At 37.9% G+C, this 23492-nt stretch overlaps 1 protein-coding gene across 1 annotated transcript; it reads right to left on the bottom strand.

Annotated features, from left to right (window-relative positions):
* Positions 1–96: 96 nt before the first annotated feature.
* Positions 97–19180, bottom strand: Slc7a2 (solute carrier family 7 (cationic amino acid transporter, y+ system), member 2). The gene is made up of 11 exons (XM_013024530.1): positions 18794–19180; positions 18019–18174; positions 14698–14863; positions 12647–12780; positions 11526–11748; positions 9593–9732; positions 5785–5887; positions 4063–4268; positions 2726–2892; positions 1504–1612; positions 97–706 (listed from the first exon to the last, which is right to left on the bottom strand). Exons 1-11 carry the CDS (start codon positions 19167–19169, stop codon positions 510–512), a joined length of 1977 nt encoding a protein of 658 aa, XP_012879984.1. The 5' UTR covers positions 19170–19180; the 3' UTR covers positions 97–509.
* Between the last annotated feature and the right edge of the window lie 4312 nt (positions 19181–23492).

The raw sequence follows: 23492 nt of genomic DNA on the forward strand, positions 1-23492 counted from the left end.
TAACTTAAAAAGAAAAGGCTCATTTCTTCTCCCTTCCTCTTCCTCCTGACCAGTAACAGATGCCATAATGGCTAACTGCATTTCCAGCTTGCCTACTAGAGAAAAGCGACCACTGCCCAATTGCACAGGACATATGCAGAACACTTTCCCATTCAGTGATTTCCCTCTATTTTAGTATATGCAGCACATGCCACCCATTATGACAACACTGGAATAAAGATACACAATAATAGTACAACAACTAACTTTGTAACATTCAAGTTCCCAAGCATATACATACACACGCACACTCATACTAATTTGGGGGTATTCATCACTGAGGGAGATCAGGAGGCTCCCTTGGCCATATAATTCACCATCTGAGGAGATGCAGTCCAAACAAGAAAGTATAAATTAGGGTGAACTATGTGTGCGGCAAACCCATGACAACGCAACCTGATGACAACCTTCTGTAAGCGTTCACTCAGGGTAGGCAATGCAAGACTAGATCAGATCTGTTCTTGCAAGCATTAGCATTCACTTGTCTTTTCATGGAATATGAAAGGTAAACTAAGATTTCTTTGGTGGTGGTCACTTGCTTGAATGGCAGACTTTTCTTCTGTTGCTGCATTAATGTTGTCTAAATAAGCATCTTCATCATCATCTTCATCCCTTGGGTTACCTTCCAGGCTGTGTCTAATGCCATAAGCAAAGTAAATCAGGAAACCTTTGTAGGGAGGGAAAAACAAATTCATGTTTTGGGCATGTCAGAAAATAACTATTTGAAACAAATTTTTTGTTTTCTTTTGGTGGCTAGAGATACGAATCTCATATACTTCCCTGCCTGGGCTGGCTTTGAACTGTGATCCTTAAATCTCAAGTCTCTTGAGTACCTGGGATTATAGGCATGAGCCACCAGTGCCCAGAAATCTTAATATAGACATTAATAAGAAAAAAATCATACATTACCAAAGTCAAACCAAGTAACATGCATTCCTTTACAAGTGGTGCATTATCAGAGTCACAGTAAGGTATTTTGAAAAGCATATTCTATGGTAATGGAGGGATCCGGGACATGACTTCCACATGTTACTCTAACTAGGAAAGGACAAAAAGCTGGGTGCAAAATAACTGCTAACTGGGGAGCCAGGGGACAAAGAAGATAATTCCTTGGTCATAGTCATTTTGCCATGTTCAGGTAGCTTAGCTTTAGTTCATGTAGAACTAGGTGAGAATTCATTCCTTTCACCCACAAGTGAGAAAACAGAAATTGTTAATGGGAGATTTGAATTAAAATGGTATTTTAAGGGCTGGGAGATGGAGCTTAGTGCCTAGCAAGTGTAAGACCCTGGGTTGGACACTTAACATTCAAAAATGAAAAAATAAATGGCATCTAAAAACATCTAGAAAAGTGTTACAAATACCACAAACTGGGTTAGAAAGAATCTGAAAAAAAGCCTTTATTTCCAGAAATAGGGAAGAGAGGACTAGAGTTGAGAAAGCTAAATGCATTAAAAGACCTACCAAGTGCCATCCAAATGCTGAACCTGACCCAAGTATCTGCACTTAGCTGGACCATCAGGTAAATGTTCACCAGGATGCTCAATGCTGGCAAAAATGGTAAAAATGGAACCTAAGGAGGGAAAACATCTTTTTGAACATACTCATGCTTTAAGTGCATATTTCCCCAAGATGGCAGCAATTAATTTCGCATACATACTACCACCATACTGCGTCAATAATCTTGTATCTCACAAAAAGGACAACTTGAATCGGACCATTCTTTTTCTAGAAACTGCTACAAGAATATAATTCAGATTATTTGTTGATGCTCCTGAATGAACAGATTTACTGAACCTGTTAATACCAAGATACAATTGGGCTTGTGGTTCAGTTTAGTTCAGGATTTGCTGGTCTAGTTCAGACAATAATGCGATACTTCTGGAAATCTAGATATAAATATATCCCAGGTGATACTGTCACAAAGCACTGGCCTGTTGCTCGTTTTAATGGGGCAGGACAACAGGACAGTTTAACTGCTAGTGGACGGGGAATTGGTAGAGAAATATTCAAATTCATTCTCTCTCCCAAGCTCCGTCCTTTCCCTGTTCCTTTCTTTTCTCTTTTTGTTGTGAGGTATTGGGGTTTGAATGTGGGGCACAACAGGTACTCTGGCTAGGATTGAGCCACAGCCTCAGTCCTTTTTCCCTTCATTTATTTTTCAGGCAAGGTCTCTCATTTTGCCTATAGCCAGCCTGAGACTGCAATTCTCCAGCCTTAGACTGCAGTTCTCCTACCCGTACTGACTGCGTAGCATCACACCTGGATTATTTGTTGAGACAAGGATTTCACTAATTTCTTGTCTGGACTGGCCTAGAATCATGAGATTGTCCTAATCTCTGCCTCTAAAATAGTTGGGATTACAGGTTTAAGTCACTATGCCTGGCCTGACATTAGACTTTAATTTTAGAAATTACTTAATTACTGTCTACCTATTACATATACAAATACTGTGCTAGGAGCACACTCCAGTATTTGAGAAGGTGAGTAAGACATCCAATGTGGAGAGAGAATATGGTGATCAAAAGGAACCTGTCCAAGTTTTGATAGTCTTATTCATTGGTTAACTTTGCTAGGCTCTCTGTCTCTCTTAAAGAAACAACTCAGAAAACTAACACACAGAGGAAGTATTTATACACATATAAATATATATAATATTTAGATCTCTAATTCTTATTCCATTTACCATAAAGGCTACTTTTTGCTGATTCTGTGGCTGCCTCCAAATGGTGAGGATGATGGTGATGCAGAGAATAAGCAGCAGTGTGAGAAGAACAAGGCTCCAGGCCTCTAGCCTGGCAATTGCCTGGACTCCGTAAGTGGTCAGAATACTCAGGCCCAACACGAGAAATGCTGCAAAAGTAGGAGGTATAGAAGTCAGAGTCAGCAAACTTCCCTCAGCCTCCTCAGTTCTAATGGTCTAGAATGAAACAAGTTCTAATTCATATCTACTTTGCTAAAACTGGATTCTTCATTTTCATTGTGAAGAGATTGTCTTTTCCACTGACTTAAGAAACACTGCTTGTGTTCTTAGAGATGTCAACTACTACATACCTACTCTCACTGCATTGTGTGTCTGGGTTCTCATTTGCCATTCTCAGACTATCAAATAGGCTGACAGACATTGTTCTGCCCTTTTGCTGCTTTTTCAAATGAGAAATGGCAAGTCTGATTATTAAAACACAAATTCCTAATGAGGACAAATATGTGATCTTCACCTTGTGTCTGTATCTTAGGCAATGATATCACACTTTGCTAGGCTCTCTGTCTCTCTTAAAGAAACAATTCAGAAAACTAACACACAGAGGAAGTATTTATACATATATACATATATATAATATTTTGAGGTCCCTTCTATTAGAGGTCCCTTCTTCTTGTTCTCAGAAACCTGCCCTTCCCCAGCTTCCCGATAATATTATACCAGAAAGCTCCTTGAGAGCAAAGGACAACTGTCTCGTTTTGTTTTGTTTTTGCTTATGTGGTGCTGAGGAATCGAACCCAGGGCCTCATGCATGCAAGACAAGCACTCTACCACTGAGCCACCTTCCCAGCCCAGGACAACTGTCTTGATATCCCATGTTCCAGCAGAATGGCTAGTACACAGATTGTGCTCCATAAATCTATGGTCTTGGATCTATGCTCTTTGGTGAGCAAAGATGGATTTCCTATGTACCTCCCAACCCCATCAGGTTCTAATTCCAATACCAGCAGGTGCACTCAACTAAATCCTTTCACAAAGAGAGCATCTTAACAACTAACAAAGCATGCCAGTTTGTACTTCTGCTACTCTTACTGTTGAGAATTTCTTCCTTTCTTCTTCAATGACCAAGATATGATAAATGTCTCAGTAGTATAAACATGATCTGAACTACTACTGAGTCTGTAGGTATAACTCTGGCTAGGACTCAGGTTTCCTGCTAGCATATTTTAAAGGCTTTTTTGTCTTCTTTTGTACGTATTATACTGGCTCCACCTACACACATCTGTTGGGTCTTTGCAATATCTGTAGTGATGAAGACGTACCCAGAAATCCCACCAGAAAGCTCACGAGAGAAGCTGACTGCCGCGTAGGCAGAGCAGAGGGGTTGAGGAGGGTTCTTAGGCTGAAGCCCTGTTCTTGCAGCATGGTGACCTGGGAGTCACTTTTTGAACCTGCACTGTCGCATGATCCCAGGCCTTCCTTTTCAGGAGAGTATTTAGGTTGCTCATAACATAAACCAGGCTGGTACCTAGGACAAATAAAAATTTGTGTCTTTATTCCCAAATAGGCACTTGGCCCAAATGAAACAGACATGCTACAAAGTCACATTATGAATAATCAAGTGTCAATTCTCGTAATTCTAATCCCACAGTATGCCACAACCCCTTTCAATAAACTCTCTGCAGCTGTTCAGAATCTCCACAGATAGCCACTTAATTAGAACGTTACACAAATCCCTTTCAATAAACTATCTGCAGCTGCTCTAAAATCACCACAGATAGCCACTTAATTATAAAGTTACACAATAGATGCAAAAACTACACCTATTATACTTTAAGGTGAGGCAACTGTGAAATAGGATGACTATGCCCCAAAAGAAAATGAAGATCCTAGAGGTGGTACAGGAACACTGGTTAACCATCAGCTACAGTGTAACATCATCTCTCTCTGGTTTGGGATCCAATAGCTTCACCACAGCCTGTCTCTCCTGCCTCCTTTCCCTCAGCATTCCAACTGGACGCCTCCAGTTTAATGCAGACAAGATCATCAAGTCACTCTGCTACCTCCCTACGACATACACATCACTCCTCTTCTTTAGCTTACAGTAACTCTTATAGCTTGTGTAATAATACATTAGCCTGCTTATCCCCTACTTTGTCCCAGTCTCCCCAATGCAGCTTCTTCTACTGAGTAGCTATCATTTATTTTACAAAGTAATATTTTCATTTTCCTTCCATATAAAGAAATATGTTCACTCAGAATAAATTCACAAAAGAGCAAAGAAGGAAATTAAAATCACCCACTACTCAGCATTCAGCACTATTAACATGGTGTATGTGTATTATTTCTTTATAAAAGTTTGTTATTTATAAGAGTTTATGGCATTTAAATAAATTCAAAATGCTACATACAGGTTTATATCCTGAAAAGGACATATTTATCTGTATGAATATCATTTTGTTTGTTGTAGAAGAATCTTCTCTAAGCAGTCTCCTAAATAAACTATTCTCCTAAATAGACAACTTTTTTTTTTTGGTCTGTTTTGGGGCCTGAACTCTGGGCCTGGGCTCTTCAGCTCAAGGCTAGCACTCTACTACTTGAGCCACAGTGCCACTTCTGGCTTTTTCTGCTTATGTGGTGCTGAGGAATCGAACCCAGGGCCTCATGCATGCAAGGCAAGCACTCTTCCACTAAGCCACCTTCTCTGTCCCAGACAATTATTTCTTTAATTCCACAAAGATTTTTATATTTATGTTTGCCTCTATCATTTCATCTTCAGGGTAAAGTCTTAGTACTAAAATATTGAGATATATAGTATTTTAATTCTCTGTGCATTATAAAAATTTCCATTCACAGATTGAGTAAATGATTAAATTATACTTAATTATTTTGCTAAAGACCCTACCTTCTTATACTTTCTATGGGTGTTTTGAATACATAGGGCCATTCACCTTGGTAATACTGCTAGCTCCCTGCCAGGAAGATGGTGAGCCCTCATTGTCTTTATTTCCTGTGCTGCACCTGACCCACCATTGGCAACTCACCTAAGAATGAGGACACAGGCTGCAACCAGAGAATAGGCCATGAGAGTGCCAATGGACATCATGTCTACAAGGGCCTTCAGGTCGAAAAGAAATGCCATCACAGCTATTGAGGGGAAAGATGAAAGGAAATGTGAAGCCAAGGACCTCTGATAACATCTTATAGAATAGAATTAATCCCTTTAAAGTCAGAGACAGCTGACTCACATTTTCTCTTGTGGTACAATGACAAATTGAAATCTACAAAGAATACCTCTCATAAGTTTTTAAGCTATTCTTTAAGTGCTACCAACTGCCAGCAAGATTTCAAAAACCTTTAGCTTCCTAGCAAGCACAAAATGTATCTATTTTGATTGCTTAAAACATATTTGGCCAAAGAGTAAAAATGTGATTCGACAGAATACTATTCTTTGACATTTTCAGAAGAAAATGTTAAAAACAGTGGCTGTTCATTTTTTTTTTTGGGGGGGGGGTCCGGTCGTGGGGCCTGAACTCTGGGCCTGGGCACTGTCCCTCAACTCTTCAGCTCAAGGCTAGCACTCTACCACTTGAGCCACAGTTCCATTCTGGCTTTTTTCTTTTTTGCTTATGTGGTGCTGAGGAATCGAACCCAGGGCCTCATGCATGCAAGGCAAGCTCTCTACCACTGAGCCACCTTCCTAGCCCCAGGCTGTTCATTTTATGAAATCATAAAAAGTTTCAGTTATTATTACAGAAGGCATGTAATCATTTTAATTTCTGTCTACATTGTTATATCATATACCATTCAAATCTTTTTTCATGCCTATCTTGGGGCTTGAGCTCAGGGCCTAGGTGCTGTCCCTAAGCTTTTGTGCTCAAGGCTAGTCTTCAACTATTTGAGCCAAAGGTCCACTTCCAGCTTTTTGATGGTCATTTGGAGATAAAAAGTCTCATGGACTTTCCTGCCAAGGCTAGCTTCAAACTGAGATCCTCAAATCTCAGCCTTCTAAGTAGCTAGGATTACAGATGTAAGCCACTAGTGCCTAGCTGCAACTCAAAAATTTTAGAGTAACTTTGACAATGTTATGTTTTACATAGAGACTAGACTAGATTCTATTGTGCTGAAAGCTACATATTCCAGATAGTCTAGTGTGATGTGAACAATCAGTTTTTGGTCCTGAACACCAAACCCTCAGCAGGAGGTAAAATACATTTTACTATTAAAATAAAAAAATATACTTTACTGTTAAGTAGAATTTAGTAAGTAGATCATGCTATATTCTATTTACATGATGTTCTTATCTCCTTGGCAAGTTTTATTTACCTATGGTTTTACTTTATCACCAAGGCAATGACTCCATAAGACAAGAGAAATTGTTTTGCTTTATCAATGTAAAGTGGCCTAAATAAATAAACAATTTGACTATCTGTGACCCAAAATTCATGTTCTGGCCATCTAGATTTATAGATAGGTTAACTTTTCAGGACTACAATCACATTACAGGGCATCTAAACCAACATCTCCCAATCTTTTTACAATAACACACCTTTTCCTTATACACGATATATCTCACTTTGAAAACCCTTCAGTATAGGGCTGGGAAGGTGGCTCAGTGGTAGAGTGCTTGACGTGTATGCATGAGACCCTGGGTTCAATTCCTCAGCACCACATAAGCAGAAAAAAAGCCAGAAGTGGCGCTGTGGCTCAAGTGGTAGAAGGCTAGTCTTGAGCTGAAGAGCTGAGGGACAGTGCCTAGACCCAGAGTTCAGGCCCCATGACTGACCAAAAGAAAATCCTTTAATATATTAAATTATTGAAACTTTGGATACTTTGTAAGCATTATGGACAGTATAAAAAGGTATCCAGGAAAAGAAAAAGGATCAATTATTCATATAAGCTATCTGACCTAAGTTTAAAAAAAGTGTGAGAGTAAAAATAAACATGAAAGGAACATTAAAGCTGGCACCGGTGGCTCATGCCTGTAATCCTAGCTACTCCGGAGCCTGAGATTTGAGGATCATGATTCAAAGTCAGCCCAGGCAGGAAAGTCAATGAGACTCTCATCTTCAATTAACCACCAGAAAACCAGAAGTCATGCTGTGGCTTAAGTGCTAGGGAGCTCCCCTTGAACTGAAGAGCTCAGGGACAGGACTCAGGCCCAGTGTTCGAGCCCCATGACTGACAAAAAAAAAAGAGAAAAAAAAGGAGGATTAAAAAGCATTCCATTTAATTATCTTTAAAAATTTCAATCTTATTATTCTGTGAAATGACACCCTTCTTTAATGAAGGAGAAGGTTAAATTACTTGTAACTTTCTAAAATTCTGAATGCAAAGTAAAATGATTGGGAACTTTTAACTGGAAAAAGGAAAAGTTTTTAGGGACTAAATAAAAAACATGATTCTTTTCCAAGAAACATTTATATTATGAACTATTTTTGATATCATAATACATTGTTAAATAATAATATGAGCTTAGGCCATCTGACACATTCTTCATCTTATGGAGACAAAAATATAAGCAAGAGAAAACAAGTGATTTAACCCTCTAAGACTCATCTCATTGAGTGTTAGACTTATTAGAAAATATTTGCAAAGTGAAGTTGTTTAGGCAAATATTTTCTGGTCCTGAAAAAAATCCCACTTCTTATTTAAACTAACTTCTTATTTAAACTAATTTATTTAAACTAAACTAATTTCCCAACATCTTAGAGCCTCAACAAAATTAGCATTTTGATTTGAATTTCTATGTGAAGAGTGGGTAATTTTTTGGTATATGGACAAAGTCTGTCAAGGTCTTTCATTTGTTTCCTATAGCAGTACCTTTTAAGACCATTCTTAAAAATGGATAGCATCCCTGAAAGTTTCTACAAGTCAGAAATTTTCTGATCAAAAACACTTCACTGAGATGTTAAGGTATGCCAGAATGCAGTCAGTCTGGATTGAAACTAATTTACACATCCCATTTGCTGAAAGGATGACTAGGTTCCTAAGGGCTGGAGAGGACCTAAGTCGATATCTAAGCTACCTGCAATGTCCAAAAAAGAAAGATGCCCACCACACTGGGCATCATGGTCAACTGTAAGTTATCTCTCTATGACAATTCTCATATTGGATAAGAATGGGTCAAGTTTAGCTATTCAAAAACTCTAGTCATTGGTTCTAAATTAGTATTTCCAAAGTTAAGTATAATTATTCAAGTAAAATTTCCTGAGTTACAACCCTACATGTATTTGTTAGAAGCCCAAATAATTAAAATAATGAAACAGTAGAAAATTCCATAGGATTGGTTAAGAATGAATTTCACTACAGCACCTTCACCACAATTGTCAGATGTTAATGCCAATAGTTGTAATTGTTCCATGATTGTGTTCTTAACTTACATGCAGAGCATGCAGGCCCTTTGTGTGAGTCCATGCATGCACACCAAATGTTCCAGTCCAATGTCGAAGCCTATGTGTATAAAGCTTACCAGAAATGACCCCAGCAGTCAGCGTGGCAGCAACAGGTGACTGCCTCTTATTCACTCTGGCAAGAAATCTAAACAGTAAGCCATCCCGAGCCATGGCAAACAGAATTCGGGGTAAAGGAAACATAGAGCCCAGAAGACTAGAACAGAAAAATTCATAATCCACATGTGAGTTATTTTAAATAGTACCCTAGAAAGCTATATATACAGGTAAAGACTGAACACATGCAGAACCAAAATGTTCACAACAGGATACAGTCACAAAGAAGTTATCACACTTAATGTACATCACAATAGACAACCCTAACTTGTTATTTTTTTTTCCAGAGTCCTTTTTGGAAAAAAAATCCCCCTTTTCTTAATAAAAGTCAACTCTCTCTCACCTGCCACTGCACCGGATGATAAAGTAGCAATTATTGGTGTCTTCGTTTTGGAATTGATTTGAGCTAGACATTTGAAAAGCAACCCATCCTCCGCCATAGCATAGATTACCCGAGGCATTGGGAAAATGGATCCAAGAAGACTGAATAAAAAGCAAAGACATGCAGTATGGCAAACACATTCATGCAAGATTACACCCCGAATCAAAATAAGTAATTATGTAAAACTCAACACAGTAGCTGTGATTGTGAAGTCACATCATTTAAAAAATGCACTATGAATGGACATTTAAAATGCCTGCTAATACGATTACTCATTCTGTTGCAGGTATTTGCCCAACTAAATTGTCAATACTGCACACCATTTGTATGTACCTATGATTATCACTGAATTAAAACACAGTAATTAAATTTTGTAAAAAGACAAACCAATATCATTAAGATATTTTAGTGGCAATAATTCAATAGATTAAATTCATAAATTAATATGTAATTAGCAAAGAAAGGAAGCAATTTTATCAGTCATTTCTTTTTTTAATAATAATGTATTTTTAGATTGCCATTATCTTGTTACATAGAATGATTAAATTATTTGATTAAATTATTAATTCCCAGCATCATAAGATGTAGTAAGAGGTTAAAAAAATGAACTTACTGTAAATTTAGAATGGGGAAGTAGCCATAATGAAAATTAGTAATAGTAATGTTTAACTAAATGATTTTTGCTTGAAATGTTTTTAATTACTGTGTTCACTAACTCTCTCATTTCATATATGACTATGTTGTGAGAAATAACTAAGAGAAAATAAATGACATATTTTAAGGTCCAGTTTCTTTAGCTAATAAAGCTGAACTGAAGTTGGCCAAAAGCAAATTTTTACCCACCCCTTCTTAAATCAACGTGGCAGTGTCCTTACAGTTGAAACTTTTCAAACTACACATAGTTCTTTAAAATAATCCCAATGACCAGTAGATGCTTAAGAAACATACATGGGTGACTGCTAATAGCCACTTAATAATATTTTGACTAGAAAATAAATCTAGGTGGATTTCTCAAATTTCAGACAAAAAATTCAAGTAAAAAAATTAGTGATCAGGGATAGTCTCTTTGTGAGTCTATTCTACCATGTAGTAGGGTTCAAAACTAGAATAAAATGTCTTACTTATAATTATGCGTTAATTGGGAATATGAGTAGTTCACATTTCTGAGCTATAGTCTCAATGTATTAAACAAACAGCTACTGGAGATCTGAACACTTTTCATATCAACATGATATAATTTCTACTTCTAAGGTGAAAATAATACTTTCTATTCTACAATGTTCATTCTCATTGGTGCTGAGAACAAAGTCTCAATGGTTCACAATAAAGAGAACCTTTATATTTAAAAAATGGCACAGCATACAGCTGTCATCTGCACAGAATCAGTATTAAAGAACAGAAAATGTGAAGTCTGTACACAATATGGAAAGCATGTCTCAGACTGTCTGAAGCAATTTAAGTAACCCCAAACCATCTGAGAATCATACTAGCACAAGATCCCAAAGTGTTATAATGCATACATGATTGAATAAATGTGGTATAGATGTTTGTGCATCATTGTTACACATATTTCCACTAAAGCTTGGACCATCATTATCTTGAAAAATCTGAGGCTTAACTGATGGGGGAAATTTTTTTTATCACTTCAGATTTTTACAGCAATTCTGGGCAAACAATTCAGTGAGAATACAGCTGCATAATATGTTCCTCATGTTAAGATATTTTTAGAATACAAGTAATATTGTGGAAGATGTTGGAGATCAAACCTTGCACATGCTAGACAAGCAGTCTACCACTGAGCTACACCCACAGCCCACAAAAGCAATTTTTTTTCAGACATTGATACACTTTGCAGAAACCCAAACAGCTCCTGCTCAAAGACAATGTGATGTACCTTGTTGACAATGCACACAGGGAGCCTGCAGCAACCACATACTTGGCAGGACCCCATCCAACGTACTCAAATGCCACAGGAAGGGGACTTTTCTCATTGAGGAGGTAGTATGGCATCATAAGTGTCAAAGCTGCAGAGACCCCAAAATAGGCCATAAAGCAAACAAGTAAAGAAGTCACTATTCCAATAGGAATAGCCTTCTGGGGATTCCGAACTTCTTCACCTGAAGAAACATAAACAAAAGATTTGCATGTTTAATAAATCGTTACTAGCTAAAGAATTTAATGTGAATCACAAGCTTCCTCTCCTCCAAGGTCATTCTACTTGGCTTTGGTCCCTTCTGTTTCCTTAGCTTGATCTATTTATTTTACATGAAATTTCTCTTCTCTCTTTGAAGTTACTTTTCCATTAACATATGTATCCAATTCCCAGTGGGAAGTATTCCAGTAAGTCAGCTTCCCATTTCCAGAGGGAAAAAAACCAACACTCAAGTGTTTGGAGAGAGGACGGCAGAGTCAGTGACTGCTGAGGCACTCTGTAGGCCCTCAGACACCCAAGCTTCAGAGCAACTTATTTTGTCTATTTATGTGAAACTCTAGATTTGGGAAGAAACACAATTCTTTGTCTCCTAATAAGACTGATGTTTAAAGAACTCCAAACATGGCCAATAGTAAGGCCATTCAATGATAAGAACTCAGGGAGACTGGCAATAGTTCTTTGTTGTTCTAGATAAACAGAAAAGAACTAGACACTGTCTGAATAAAGATATTCTAAAAAGAAAAGCATCTGGAAGTGACAGTCCTTCCAGACAGCTTAGGATAGCAATTATGACCTCAATCAAAATACATATCATGTATGTTTGTTATCATAGGGAATCTTGGTAATCCCTGAGCAGTAGGTACTGCTCTCCTGGTTTTGCCAATATGGAAACGAAGGCTCAGATAGCCAACATATTTTTTTAAATCAATATAGCTGGTATAACAAGAGAATCTGGAACTGCCATCTTTTTTATTCCAGTTTCTGCCCTGTGTCCCTGACCCTTTGCTGTCTGTCAATTCTGTGTTCCTGTGACAAAAAGGAATACTCCTTTCTTGTACTTAATGCTGAGGTACTGCTCTTACCGGTTGTTGCAATGCAGTCAAACCCCACAAAAGCATAAAAGCACGTTGCAGCACCAGCCAATGTTCCTGCAAAGCCATAAGGCATAAAGCCACCAGCTCCATAGACACTTGTCCCGTTTTCAGAAGGTGGCTCCCTGAGGAAGAAAGGGAACACACTGAAAGACATTTTCTTAGAAACCTACTCCTTTTAGAGATTTGTCTCTGTACATCCTTGCAAGACTATGGTGTTCATCAGCTTTTACAGGATGATCTATATCTATATCTATATATCTATGTCTATATAACTGAAACTATTCTCTCACTCTGTCTTAGAGAATGTGCTAGGTAGAGTCCTTCAAATGACCCTCTGTGTTACCAACATCTACACAGAAGTTGACCCAGAACCACTTTGTGTGGAATTCACATGCAGGCAGGGTTTTAAGAATACAGTTCCCGGGGGCTGGGAAGGTGGCTCAATGGTGGAGCGCTTGCCTTGCATGTCTGAGGCCCTGGGTTTGATTCCTCAGCACCACATAAGCAAAAAGAAAAAAGCTGGAAGTGGAGCCATGGCTCAAGTGGTAGAGTGCTAGCCTTGAGCTGAAGAGCTGAGGGACAGTGCCCAGGCCCAGAGTTCAGGCCCCACGACTGGACCCTCCCCCCCCAAAAAAAAAAGAATACAGTTCTCGGGCTGGGAAGGTGGCTCAGTGGTAGAGCGCTTGCCTTGCATGCCTGAGGCCCTGGGTTCGATTCCTCAGTACCACATAAGCAAAAAGAAAAAAGCTGGAAGTGGGGCCATGGCTCAAGTGATAGAGCGCTACCCTTGAGCTGAAGAGCTGAGGGACAGTTCCCAGGCCCGAGTTCAGGCCCCACGACTGGACCCCCCCCCCAAAAAAAAGAAAAGAATACAGTTTCCACGTATAGACCATGCTCTGTGATAAGGTAAGAATTCCTAAAAGAATTTATTTTTGTAGCTCAAGTGGTAGAGTGTTGGCTTAACAAGTATAAGGCACTGAGTTCAACCCTCAGACCTATCAAAAAAAGTCTTCTGGGCACCAGTGGCTCCTGCCTGTAATACTAGCTACTCAGGAGGCTGAGCCAGCCCGGGCAGGAAAGTCCATGAAACTCTTATCACCAATTAACTATCCCAAAAATGCTGGAAGCAGAACTGTGGCTCAAATGGTAGAATGCTACCCTTGAGCAAAAAAAGCTCAGGGATAGTGCCCAGGCACTAAGTTCAAGCCCCAAGGTTGGCATACACACATACACAAATCCAGTTTTCAACCTATAAACTAGAAAATAAGGCAGACAGAGTGCACATCTTTAAAGTTCACTATGAACACAGCTAAAAAGAAAAACAAAAATTTCTATACTTGATTAATATTGGTAAAGTTGAATATTTTATTTCAAGTATAAAAACTAGAAAATTAGAAAAAAAAAAAAGAATGAGAGAGTCTTGAGAAAGGCCAGAAAAGTGCATCCTGGGTGAAATAGACCAAAAAAAGCCCCCTCCCCCCAAAAAAACCCTTAAAACCAAACCAAACCAAAAAAATATAATCAGAACACCATTTTTCTTCATTAGAATGATTATAAACAACACAAATAAAAGAAAACATGTGCCATATTCTGTGCAACAGCTATTTTTGTATTCTCTCTGTTTTTGTAAATAATAGCATTCTTCAAAACATAAGGCCTGAAAGATGACTAAAAGACTGAAAGCACGCAATACAATTAGATAGTGATACTAAAAGTGATAAAGGAGGCACAATTCAGTGCCAGTCCTTGTTAATTAGAAGTGGCCAACTATTAGGGAGAAAAGATAACGCTCCCGCAGTGGTTAAGCTTGCCCCTGCCGTCCCCAAAACTAGAGCAGAGGCTGAGTTTGGGAGCCAACAGCCGCACAGCTTCTCACAGAGGCTCAACAGGGAGCACACCTTCAGAGGAGGCTTAGCATAGAAAGCCCTTCAAAGGTCTTAGGTTGAGAACCATTGCTCAAGAGAAAACTTTCAAGTCTAAAGTATACTCTTAAACATTTTTTAAAAAGAGAGGATGAAAAAAAAGCCCAAATATTTTACCTGGCACTGGCAGATAGATTTTTGAGGAACTCTTCACTAATCTTCCAGTTAGCCACATTTCCCTTCACAAACCCAGCAATCATTACAAAGAGAAGGACCAGGATATTAATAGCTGTGAAGAATTTGTTCACCCAAGCAGACTCTTTTACTCCAAAGGATAAAAGGCCTATAGCAAAACAAGGCATTTAAAAATTTCATCTATAGAGAAGGCAAAGGTATACAGAGAAAAATTAGACTTCTTGTACTTAACTTCCACATATCTATTTATATTGCTGATTATTACTATCATTATTATTATTAGTTATTATTATAGATAGTTATTAGTTACCTAATTGTAATATAATGTCTTGTAAAGACACCAATTTGATTTCTAGAGGCAGACTATACTTGGTCAGGAGATTCTACCATTCATAAGAAGTATCTTAAGTCTAGTAAATGGCTATTATTACCATTACTAGGTAGATATAAAGCAATGTTTAATTTCAATCAAATACTGTTCTAGGGCTGGGAAGGTGGCTCAGTGGTAGAGTGCTTGCCTTGCATGCATGAGGCCCTGGGTTCGATTCCTCAGCACCACATAAGCAAAAAATAAAAAAACCAGAAGTGGCACTGTAGCTCAAGTGGTAGAGCACTAGCCTTGAGCTGAAGAGCTGAGGGACAACGCCCAGGCCCAGAGTTCAGGACCCACGACTGGACCAAAAAAAAAAAATATTGTTTTAAAAAGTTAGCTCACAGCTAATATGAAGTTCAATCATGTGTATCCTGTGTGTCTACTGAACATATAAGGAGAAAATAATATAATTCTTGAGGGTCATATAAAAACAGTTCTTTGTTAAATCTAGAATCATTTCAATAGCTTTTTTTATGTTCCAATTATAAAAATCTCCTATTCAAGTAATCTGAAGACACCAAAAAAGTATGAAGAGTCAGGGTCAACCTGCATGTGCAAACACATGCACATATTTCCATGTTGACAAATATAAAATATATAACTTCATTTCTGAACAACTGAATAAATAATACTATATATAGGAGATACTTTAATCCACTGTTGGTTTTTATAAATAGCATGACATCATCCTTTTTTTTAAACTTATGAAGACATGATAGGACTTTTTAAATTAGTTGTCCAGGGTAACAAGTACAGAAACATCATCATCCTTTTATAAACATCTTTCTACACTTTCTAATCCTTCCTTCCTTCCCTCCCTACTCCCTCCCTCCCTCCCTCTCTCCCTCTCTCTCTCTGCACCACTTCTGTTTTTTCTGGTGGTTAGTTGGAGATAAGAGTCTCCCGAACTTTCCTGCTGGGGCTGGCTTTGAACCATGATCCTCAGATCTCAGCCTCCTGAGTAGCTAGGATTACAGTCGTTAACCAACAGCGCCTGGCTCTAATTGTATCTTTACAATAATTTTCTCCAAGTTAATATGCAGGGCTCTGGGTCACCTTGTCAATATAGTCTATAAGTAGTTTGATCTAATTTACATTTTATTAAATTTAAAATTGAGTTAGTTTTTTCTTCTAGGATATTCGTGTTCATAGTGATTTATTTATATATCAATGTGGCAAGAGTTCTGGTCTAGTTATAAGTTGGTAACTATATTAGTGACTCAAAGGAAAGCTATAGGATCAGCACAATTACTGACTCTGCAATTGTTGGTTAAAGGCCTCTGCTACTTACATCCTTGGGAACATAATACAACTATTGACATTTTTTTTCATTCTCTTGGTTCTTTCTTAATTAAGTATCTAATCTGAAGACTATATATGCTTCTCTTTTCCTTTAATAAAACAATAGTTTCAGTTGACAGACAGTGCTACAATATGAATATAATAGAAGATTTTGGTTTTCAAAGAATCTAAAACAAAGTTATAAACTCACACTCTATTTAAAGGAAAGGTATGAAGGTGAACGAGAGGACAAATGATACAGGTTATGGCCTGAGACTTAGGTTTGCTATGGCATGTAAGAGTTCTAAACCAGGCATCAGTGGCTCACTCCTGTAATCCTAACTACTCAGGATGCTAAGATCTGAGGACTGTGGTTCAAAGCTAGCCCAAGCAGGAAAGTTTGTGAGACTCTTATACTCTAATTAACCACCAGAGAAACAGAAGTAGCACTGTGGCTCAAGTCATAGAGTGCTCACTTTGAGCTGAAGGACAGCGCCCAGGCCCAGAGTTCAAGCCCGATGACTTACCCCGACCCCACACACAAAAAAACCAAACTAAAAACAGTTCTAAACATGTGTCATAGCTACATACTTTTCACCATTGAGAACTTACAGCTTAATATTTTAAGTTTGTTGAAGACACTCTTAATAAAATATAACATGATATATAGAAATAGCTATGCTCTTTAGAAATCAACCAAATCAAAATGTATCATTTAATGAAAAACAATGGATGCATTTTTTTCTTGATAATAAAAGGAAAACATTTGGACCAAGTTTGTTCATATTCCTGTCCCTATCCCTATATTTTAGTCAATTTTTTAAAAAGTAAGGCTATTTTAAAAACTATATTATTTTTCAGGTAAAGACTTCCTTCACATCCTTTTAATCAAAAGAGAAAAATATTAAAGACAAGGCTGTATACAGCAAAGCAAGGGTGCCTGGGCACCAGTGGCTCATACTTATAATCCTAGCTACTCAGGAGGTGAGACGTGAGGATTGAAGACAACCTGGGCCTACAAATCCTCATGACCCTATCTCTAATCCACAGAATGCCAGAAATGGCAGCGTGGCTCACATATAGCACTATCTGAGTGAAAAAGCTGAAAAGAGCTCCAGGCACTGAGTTCAAGCCCTGGTACACAAAATAAATAAATGAATAAAAATAAATAAAATCAAGTAGAAAGTAGGAACAAATTTTATTCTTAGTGCAGGTTTTATTCTTAGTTTAGTACTTAAGGGTGACTGCAGATGACAATCAGAATGGAAAATGTTCAACTAAAACAAGGATCAACTATGCTTATAAAATAAAACTATCATCTGAGTGCTTACTATGTACCAAGTGAGAAGCTTGTAGGCTGCTTATTATATGACTAAGCAAACTGAGTAATGAAAAGATTAAGTAAATCAAATTATAAAACTAGAGAGTGCTACAAAGACATGATTGCAAACCTGGTTGCCCCTACACTAATTCTTGTGTCTTTCTGAACAACTATGCTACTACACTGAGGAAAAATGAGAAATTACTACACCAGATATAGTTGTCTACAATATGTCTAAATTAGAAAATGAGGACTCAGTAGTAACCTATTTTTGGGATATTGTTAGTTGGCCTCATTATACAGAATCCCACTTAAGTGGTTTTCTTACCTGCTAAAAGTAATATAAGGCACACAGCAAAAAAGTCTGGATACTCTGCAAGGCCAGTATAATTCATTTTGAAGTATGTCCTGAAAAACTGACCAATCTGTTTGTTAAGAAGCTCATCAAAAGTGCCACTCCATGCTCTTGCAACACTTGACGTACCTTTCCAAAACAGAATGTTCAGAGAATATAAGGTCACTGGCATAAAATGAATATACTATCATTTGCTACCCTATCTAGGATAAACATTGGTTTGTTTACATAGATTGAAAATTTTAATCACATATAACTCAAATTATAAACATAAGATTAAATTGCATTTTGTAATTTTATCTAGCTACAACAGTAATTTGTTACAATAGGTAATAATTAAATATTATAACTAGTATTTTTATTGAGTGGGGGTCTTGCCCCAGGTTGGACTTGAACTCACAATCTTCCTATATATGGGGATTACAAGCATGCACCATCATGTCAGGCCTACAATAGCAATTAAATGTCAAGTTTATAACTTTGTAAGCTGGCTACTGTATTTATAATAAAAAAAAACTATAAAATTTGTCACTAAAAATTGCTGGAACATTTTTTCTCTCCAAATTCAGAGATGGATGAGAATCAACCATTTTGAGATGAGATAAGTAAGATATACAGGGATCAAGTGATCCACTGGTGATTATCCAACAGCTAAAGGAACAGCAGACCTACCCTTCAACACAGAGGGCCTCTTAAGGGTGTTATTTCTACCCTTCTACACAATATAGACTTATTTTTTGCAACATACCTATCACATAAGATAAAATGAGATTCCAGCCAGTGATGAAGGCCCACAGCTCGCCAACAGTAACATACGTGTACAAATACGCAGACCCTGTCTTAGGAACTCGGGCACCAAATTCAGCGTAGCAAAGGCCTGCCATCACAGATGCCAGGGCGGCGATGAGGAAGGACACCACGATACTGGGACCAGAATCTGCTTTGGCGACTTCCCCAGCAAGAACATAAACCCCAGCACCCAGAGTGCTCCCGACCCCTAGGGCAATGAGATCCATAGTGGTTAAGCAGCGGCATAGCTTGGAATCTTCTAGACTGTCCAAAGTGACAATTTTTCTCCGGATCAGACATCGGGCAAAAGTCAACATTGCCCTGCAAGGAATCATTCTGAAGAGAGAACCTGAGAAAAGGAAGAAAGAGATTAGCTCATCTGAATCATTTTCCCTCCACTGAACAAGATTAAGGAGGCGTGGCATAGGGCAATCAGGAAGGTTTAACAGGACCAGACCCAGCTGCAAATGTCCTATAGCTTATTCCCTCATACAACCAAGTCAAGGATTCTAACTAATGGCTTTTGAGGGGTGGGAGAGCAGAGGAATAGCAGCCCTCAGTGATCAAAGGGATGTGCTATTTTTGTTCAGTTTCTACAATGTTTAAAGGTATGTTGATGAAAATGTATCCCAGGAGATGGGAGATTTAGTCCTCATTACAAGGGCATGAATTGTCTCATTTGAAAGTTTTTAGGCCATATCAAATGCCAGGAATTGTGCTAGCCCTATGTGTAGAACTGTCTTACACACATATGGCTTCTAGCTCTATTGACTTCCAGTCTAGCTTTGTCTAAAACAGGTAAAAAGTTGATTGTTATGTATTGTACAGCTTTACTAAGTGTGTGTGAACTAGTCTGCTTTTATGTGCAACAAATAACATGGAGGGAGGGAAGGGAAATAACAAAATGCTGAAACAAGAAAAAAGAAATTAACATGGAGGGCTGGGAAGGTGGCTCAGTGGTAAAGTGCTTGCCTTGCATGCTTGAGGCCCTGGGTTCGATTCCTCAGCACCACATAAGCAGAAAAAAAAATGCCTGAAGTGGCGCTGTGGCTCAAGTGGTAGAGTGCAAGCCTTGAGCTGAAGAGCTAAGGGACAGCGCCCAGGCCCAGAGTTCAGGCCCCACAACTGGATCCAAAAAAAAAAAAAAAAAAGAAATTATCATGGAGCAGATGTGGGCTTAGTTTAATGAACAAATCCTTTCCAAAGCATATTTGGCTCAGTGTTACTAAAACAAATATTCAATTGTCCTTTAACTACAAGTTGGCACTAAAATATACATGCTTATTATATTTAAGATTTTTAATAAGTCCATGGCAAGTATCAATCACTATATATATATATATATATATTTTTTTTTTTAATATATATTTGTATGTCTGAGGATCAGGGGCTTGAATTCTAATCTTTGGCTAGGTCCTACTACTTGAGTCACAGTTTCATTCTGTCTGATTAACTACAGATAAGAGTCTCACAGATTTCCTGCCAGAGCTAGTTTTAAACCATGATCCACCTTCTGAGTAGCTAGGATTATATGCCTGACCCACTGGTGCCCAGTTGAGTCTTCTAAATGGAGAGAGTAAATACGTCAAAGAGTCCCATACTCCATTCCTTACAGACCCAAACAACCTAGCTGATTTGCTATATATAACAATATGTATCATGTAATTTTATTTTATATTATTTTATAGTATATTTTATAGCCTATACCCAATATAAGCTGAAAAACATTTTATAGCAGCAAAAGTGTAAAGAAAACTATATCAAAATATTATTACAGTCATATCTGCATAGAGGCTAATTTTTATTTCTATACCATAAAACATATGGTTAATTCTGATTTCTAATTAAATTTCAAGGAATATGTAGGAACTATGTACAAAAGAAATATAAAAACTGAAAGCCTGCCAGGTACCAGAGGCTCACGACTGTAATTCTAGCTACTCAGGAGGCTGAGATCTGAGGATTGTGGTTCAAAGCCAGCCCAGGCAGGAATGTCCATGAGACACTGATCGCCAATTAACCACCAGAAAACCGGAAGTGGTGCTGTGGCTCAAATGGCAGAGTGTTTGCCTTAAGCTGAAGTGCTCAGGGACAGCGCCCAGGCCCAGAGTTCAGGCCTCACAATCAATAAGAACAACAAGGCCTCACAATAAGAACAACAACCAAAATACCTGAAAGCCCTATGTGGCCTACTCTACGAAGACATGTAATTCAGTGCATTAGAAGTAACTGAGGAATGAAGAAGTCAAACCATATTGGCTTTTCTTTTACATATTGCATGGCAAACTTGGCATTACATACTGTTTCTCACAGTTTTATTATATTCATTAGGGATAACTAGAACTTAGACCTTTACATACTTTAAACCCTTAACTGTTTTTGTCAACATTTATCTAAATGTTCTAAATATTGATTTTATTTAAAAATAAGATTATCTTCCTACATTATCTAAGCGACTTCAGCTATACAAGAGAAGAAATTCTGGAACATGAACAAACCAGTTTCATATTGCATTGAATAGATTAAGTCACTGAAGGTTATTCACACATCAATTTGAATACAAGTTCCCAAAATGACAGCAGCTAATTCAAGGAACATAAAGAAAAATTCTTAAGAAAAGTGAAACTCATGGTAAGCTTCTTAGAAGTAAAATTAAATATTTACACACATTAGTTTCTTCCATACCAGCTGACACATTGCCAAAATGTGGCACTTCACAAATGCTTGTTGAAAATTTTGCAAATATAAATGATACCACCAATTGTTGCCAATACTGTATTCAGGTCTCCAAAGTCAAAACCTACCAATGGATACTTCTAAAAATTCAAATGTGGATTAATGCCTGGTACTCGCTAACCCTTAAGCAGCTGTTCCTCATAACAAATTTAGAAGATAAGGAAGGGAACTGTTTTGCTTAAAAAGAATCAAGAATAGAAAGACTAAGTTAAAGCCCAACAAAATACTCACCAAGAAATGGGTACTTGCAAGGGGTAGGGATAAGGCCAAGGGAAGGGAAGGGAGGTAGACAATGAAGGGGAGAAAGGGAGGACAATGCAGTCAAAAATTCATTATAACTGGGTGTGGTGGCTCATACCTGTAATCCTAGATACTTAGGAAGCTGAGATCTGAGGGTCCAGGTTCAAAGCCAGCCCAGTCAGGAAAGGCCGTGAGATTCTTATCTCCAATAAACCACTCAGAAAACCGGAAGTGGTGCTGTGGCTCAAGTGGTAGAGTGGTAGAGTTGAAGAGTTCAGGGACAGTGTTCAAGGCCCAGGCCCAGAGTTCAAGTCCCACGACCGACCTAAAAAAAAAAAAGAATTCATTATATATACTACAAAATTAAGAAGTGGGAGGGAAGGTGTGGGCCAAAGGGGATGTATTGCTTGGTTAAAAGACACCTCTGTTGTATGACTACTTAAAGGAAATTTAAAAAAAATCAAGAAATTGTTAGGTGCCAGTGGCTCATGTCTGTAATCATAGCCATATAAGAAGCTCATATATGAGGACTGCTTGAGCCACAGCACCACTTCCCATTTTCTGGTGGTTAATTGGAGATAAGAGTCTCATGGACTTTCCTGCCCGGGTTGGCTTTGAACTATGATCCTCAGATCTCAGCCTCTTGAGTAGCTGGGACCAGGCAGTTAGAAGATTTTGTTGACGTTTATAGTATTGGGGATTAAACTCTGGGCCTCATGCTTGCAAGACAGGTGCCCTGCCACTGGAGCCACACATCCAGCCAAGGAAAATACTTTAGGTAAAGGTCAAAGGAGGAGGAAAGGAAAGATAGCAGAGTATACTTATTAAATGTCAAGCCTTCCTATCATTTAAATGTTTATACAAACAGCTGTTTTCCCAAAGATCAAGAATTAGGGGACATTGCCAACTAGAATGTGCTAAAAAATGACACTCCAAATTTTATCAGTAACTTGAGATTAGGACATGCATTTCCAACTTTAGGAATATAATTGACAGGCAACAGGCAGGCTTGTTTGTCTTTTAACTAAAAGAAACATGTGTGGTAGAATGATGAGTTAATCTTGTCTTATGAGTAAGATGCAAATTCTACAACTATGCACATTTATGAGACAGAATCTGGAAGAAGGAAACCCAAGAAGAGACTTTTGGGGTTCAGGAGTCGGTGATAGCATTAAAACATTTTGTGAACTTTAGTATTATAATCATGATGCAAGCTGTGAACTTTTTAAAGAAAAAAATACCATAAAACAAAACAGAATACTTGAGCCAATTAAATTATCCCAAATGAACAGATTGACAGTCATCTTTTCAATGTAAAATTGAACTTCATTCACTCCAGATTACAAAAGTAGAACTACCAATAGAAATACGTAGCTTCCATCAAGTAAGATTGGATTTTCCACTGCTTCTTTCCTATTAAAGTTGGATAGTAGTTTGTGTGTTGATAGTTTTTCTATGCTGCTCTGGGGAAATAAGACAAAGATGTCATTTATCAAACATTCATTTGCTTTTGAGTAACTAAAAAGCATGTGTCAGGAACTTCTCAGAACTGACAGGTTACTCAACAGCTTCTGCCAACAATCGCTATTATTTCATAGCCAGGTAAAATACTGATTACAAAAGCTGTGATACATAAGTAATTTTGTAAAAATAAAGTGGGCTGAGAGTAAAGGAACATAAAA

This window comes from Dipodomys ordii, unplaced genomic scaffold (genome assembly GCF_000151885.1).
Source record: "Dipodomys ordii isolate 6190 unplaced genomic scaffold, Dord_2.0 Scaffold4, whole genome shotgun sequence".
NCBI lineage: Eukaryota > Metazoa > Chordata > Mammalia > Rodentia > Heteromyidae > Dipodomys > Dipodomys ordii.

What these genes read in the sequence shown, in the direction of transcription:
- Slc7a2 (XM_013024530.1), bottom strand. Translation starts at nt 19,169, where the DNA reads ATGATTCCTTGCAGGGCAATGTTGACTTTTGCCCGATGTCTGATCCGG. An exon ending in CTTTCTGGTGGGATTTCTGG is followed by an intron (nt 2,893 to 4,062) that starts GTACGTCTTCAT and finishes CTACTTTTGCAG; the next exon opens with CATTTCTCGTGTTGGGCCTG. An exon ending in AGCAAAAAGTAGCCTTTATG is followed by an intron (nt 1,613 to 2,725) that starts GTAAATGGAATA and finishes TTCCCTCCTTAG; the next exon opens with GTTCCATTTTTACCATTTTT.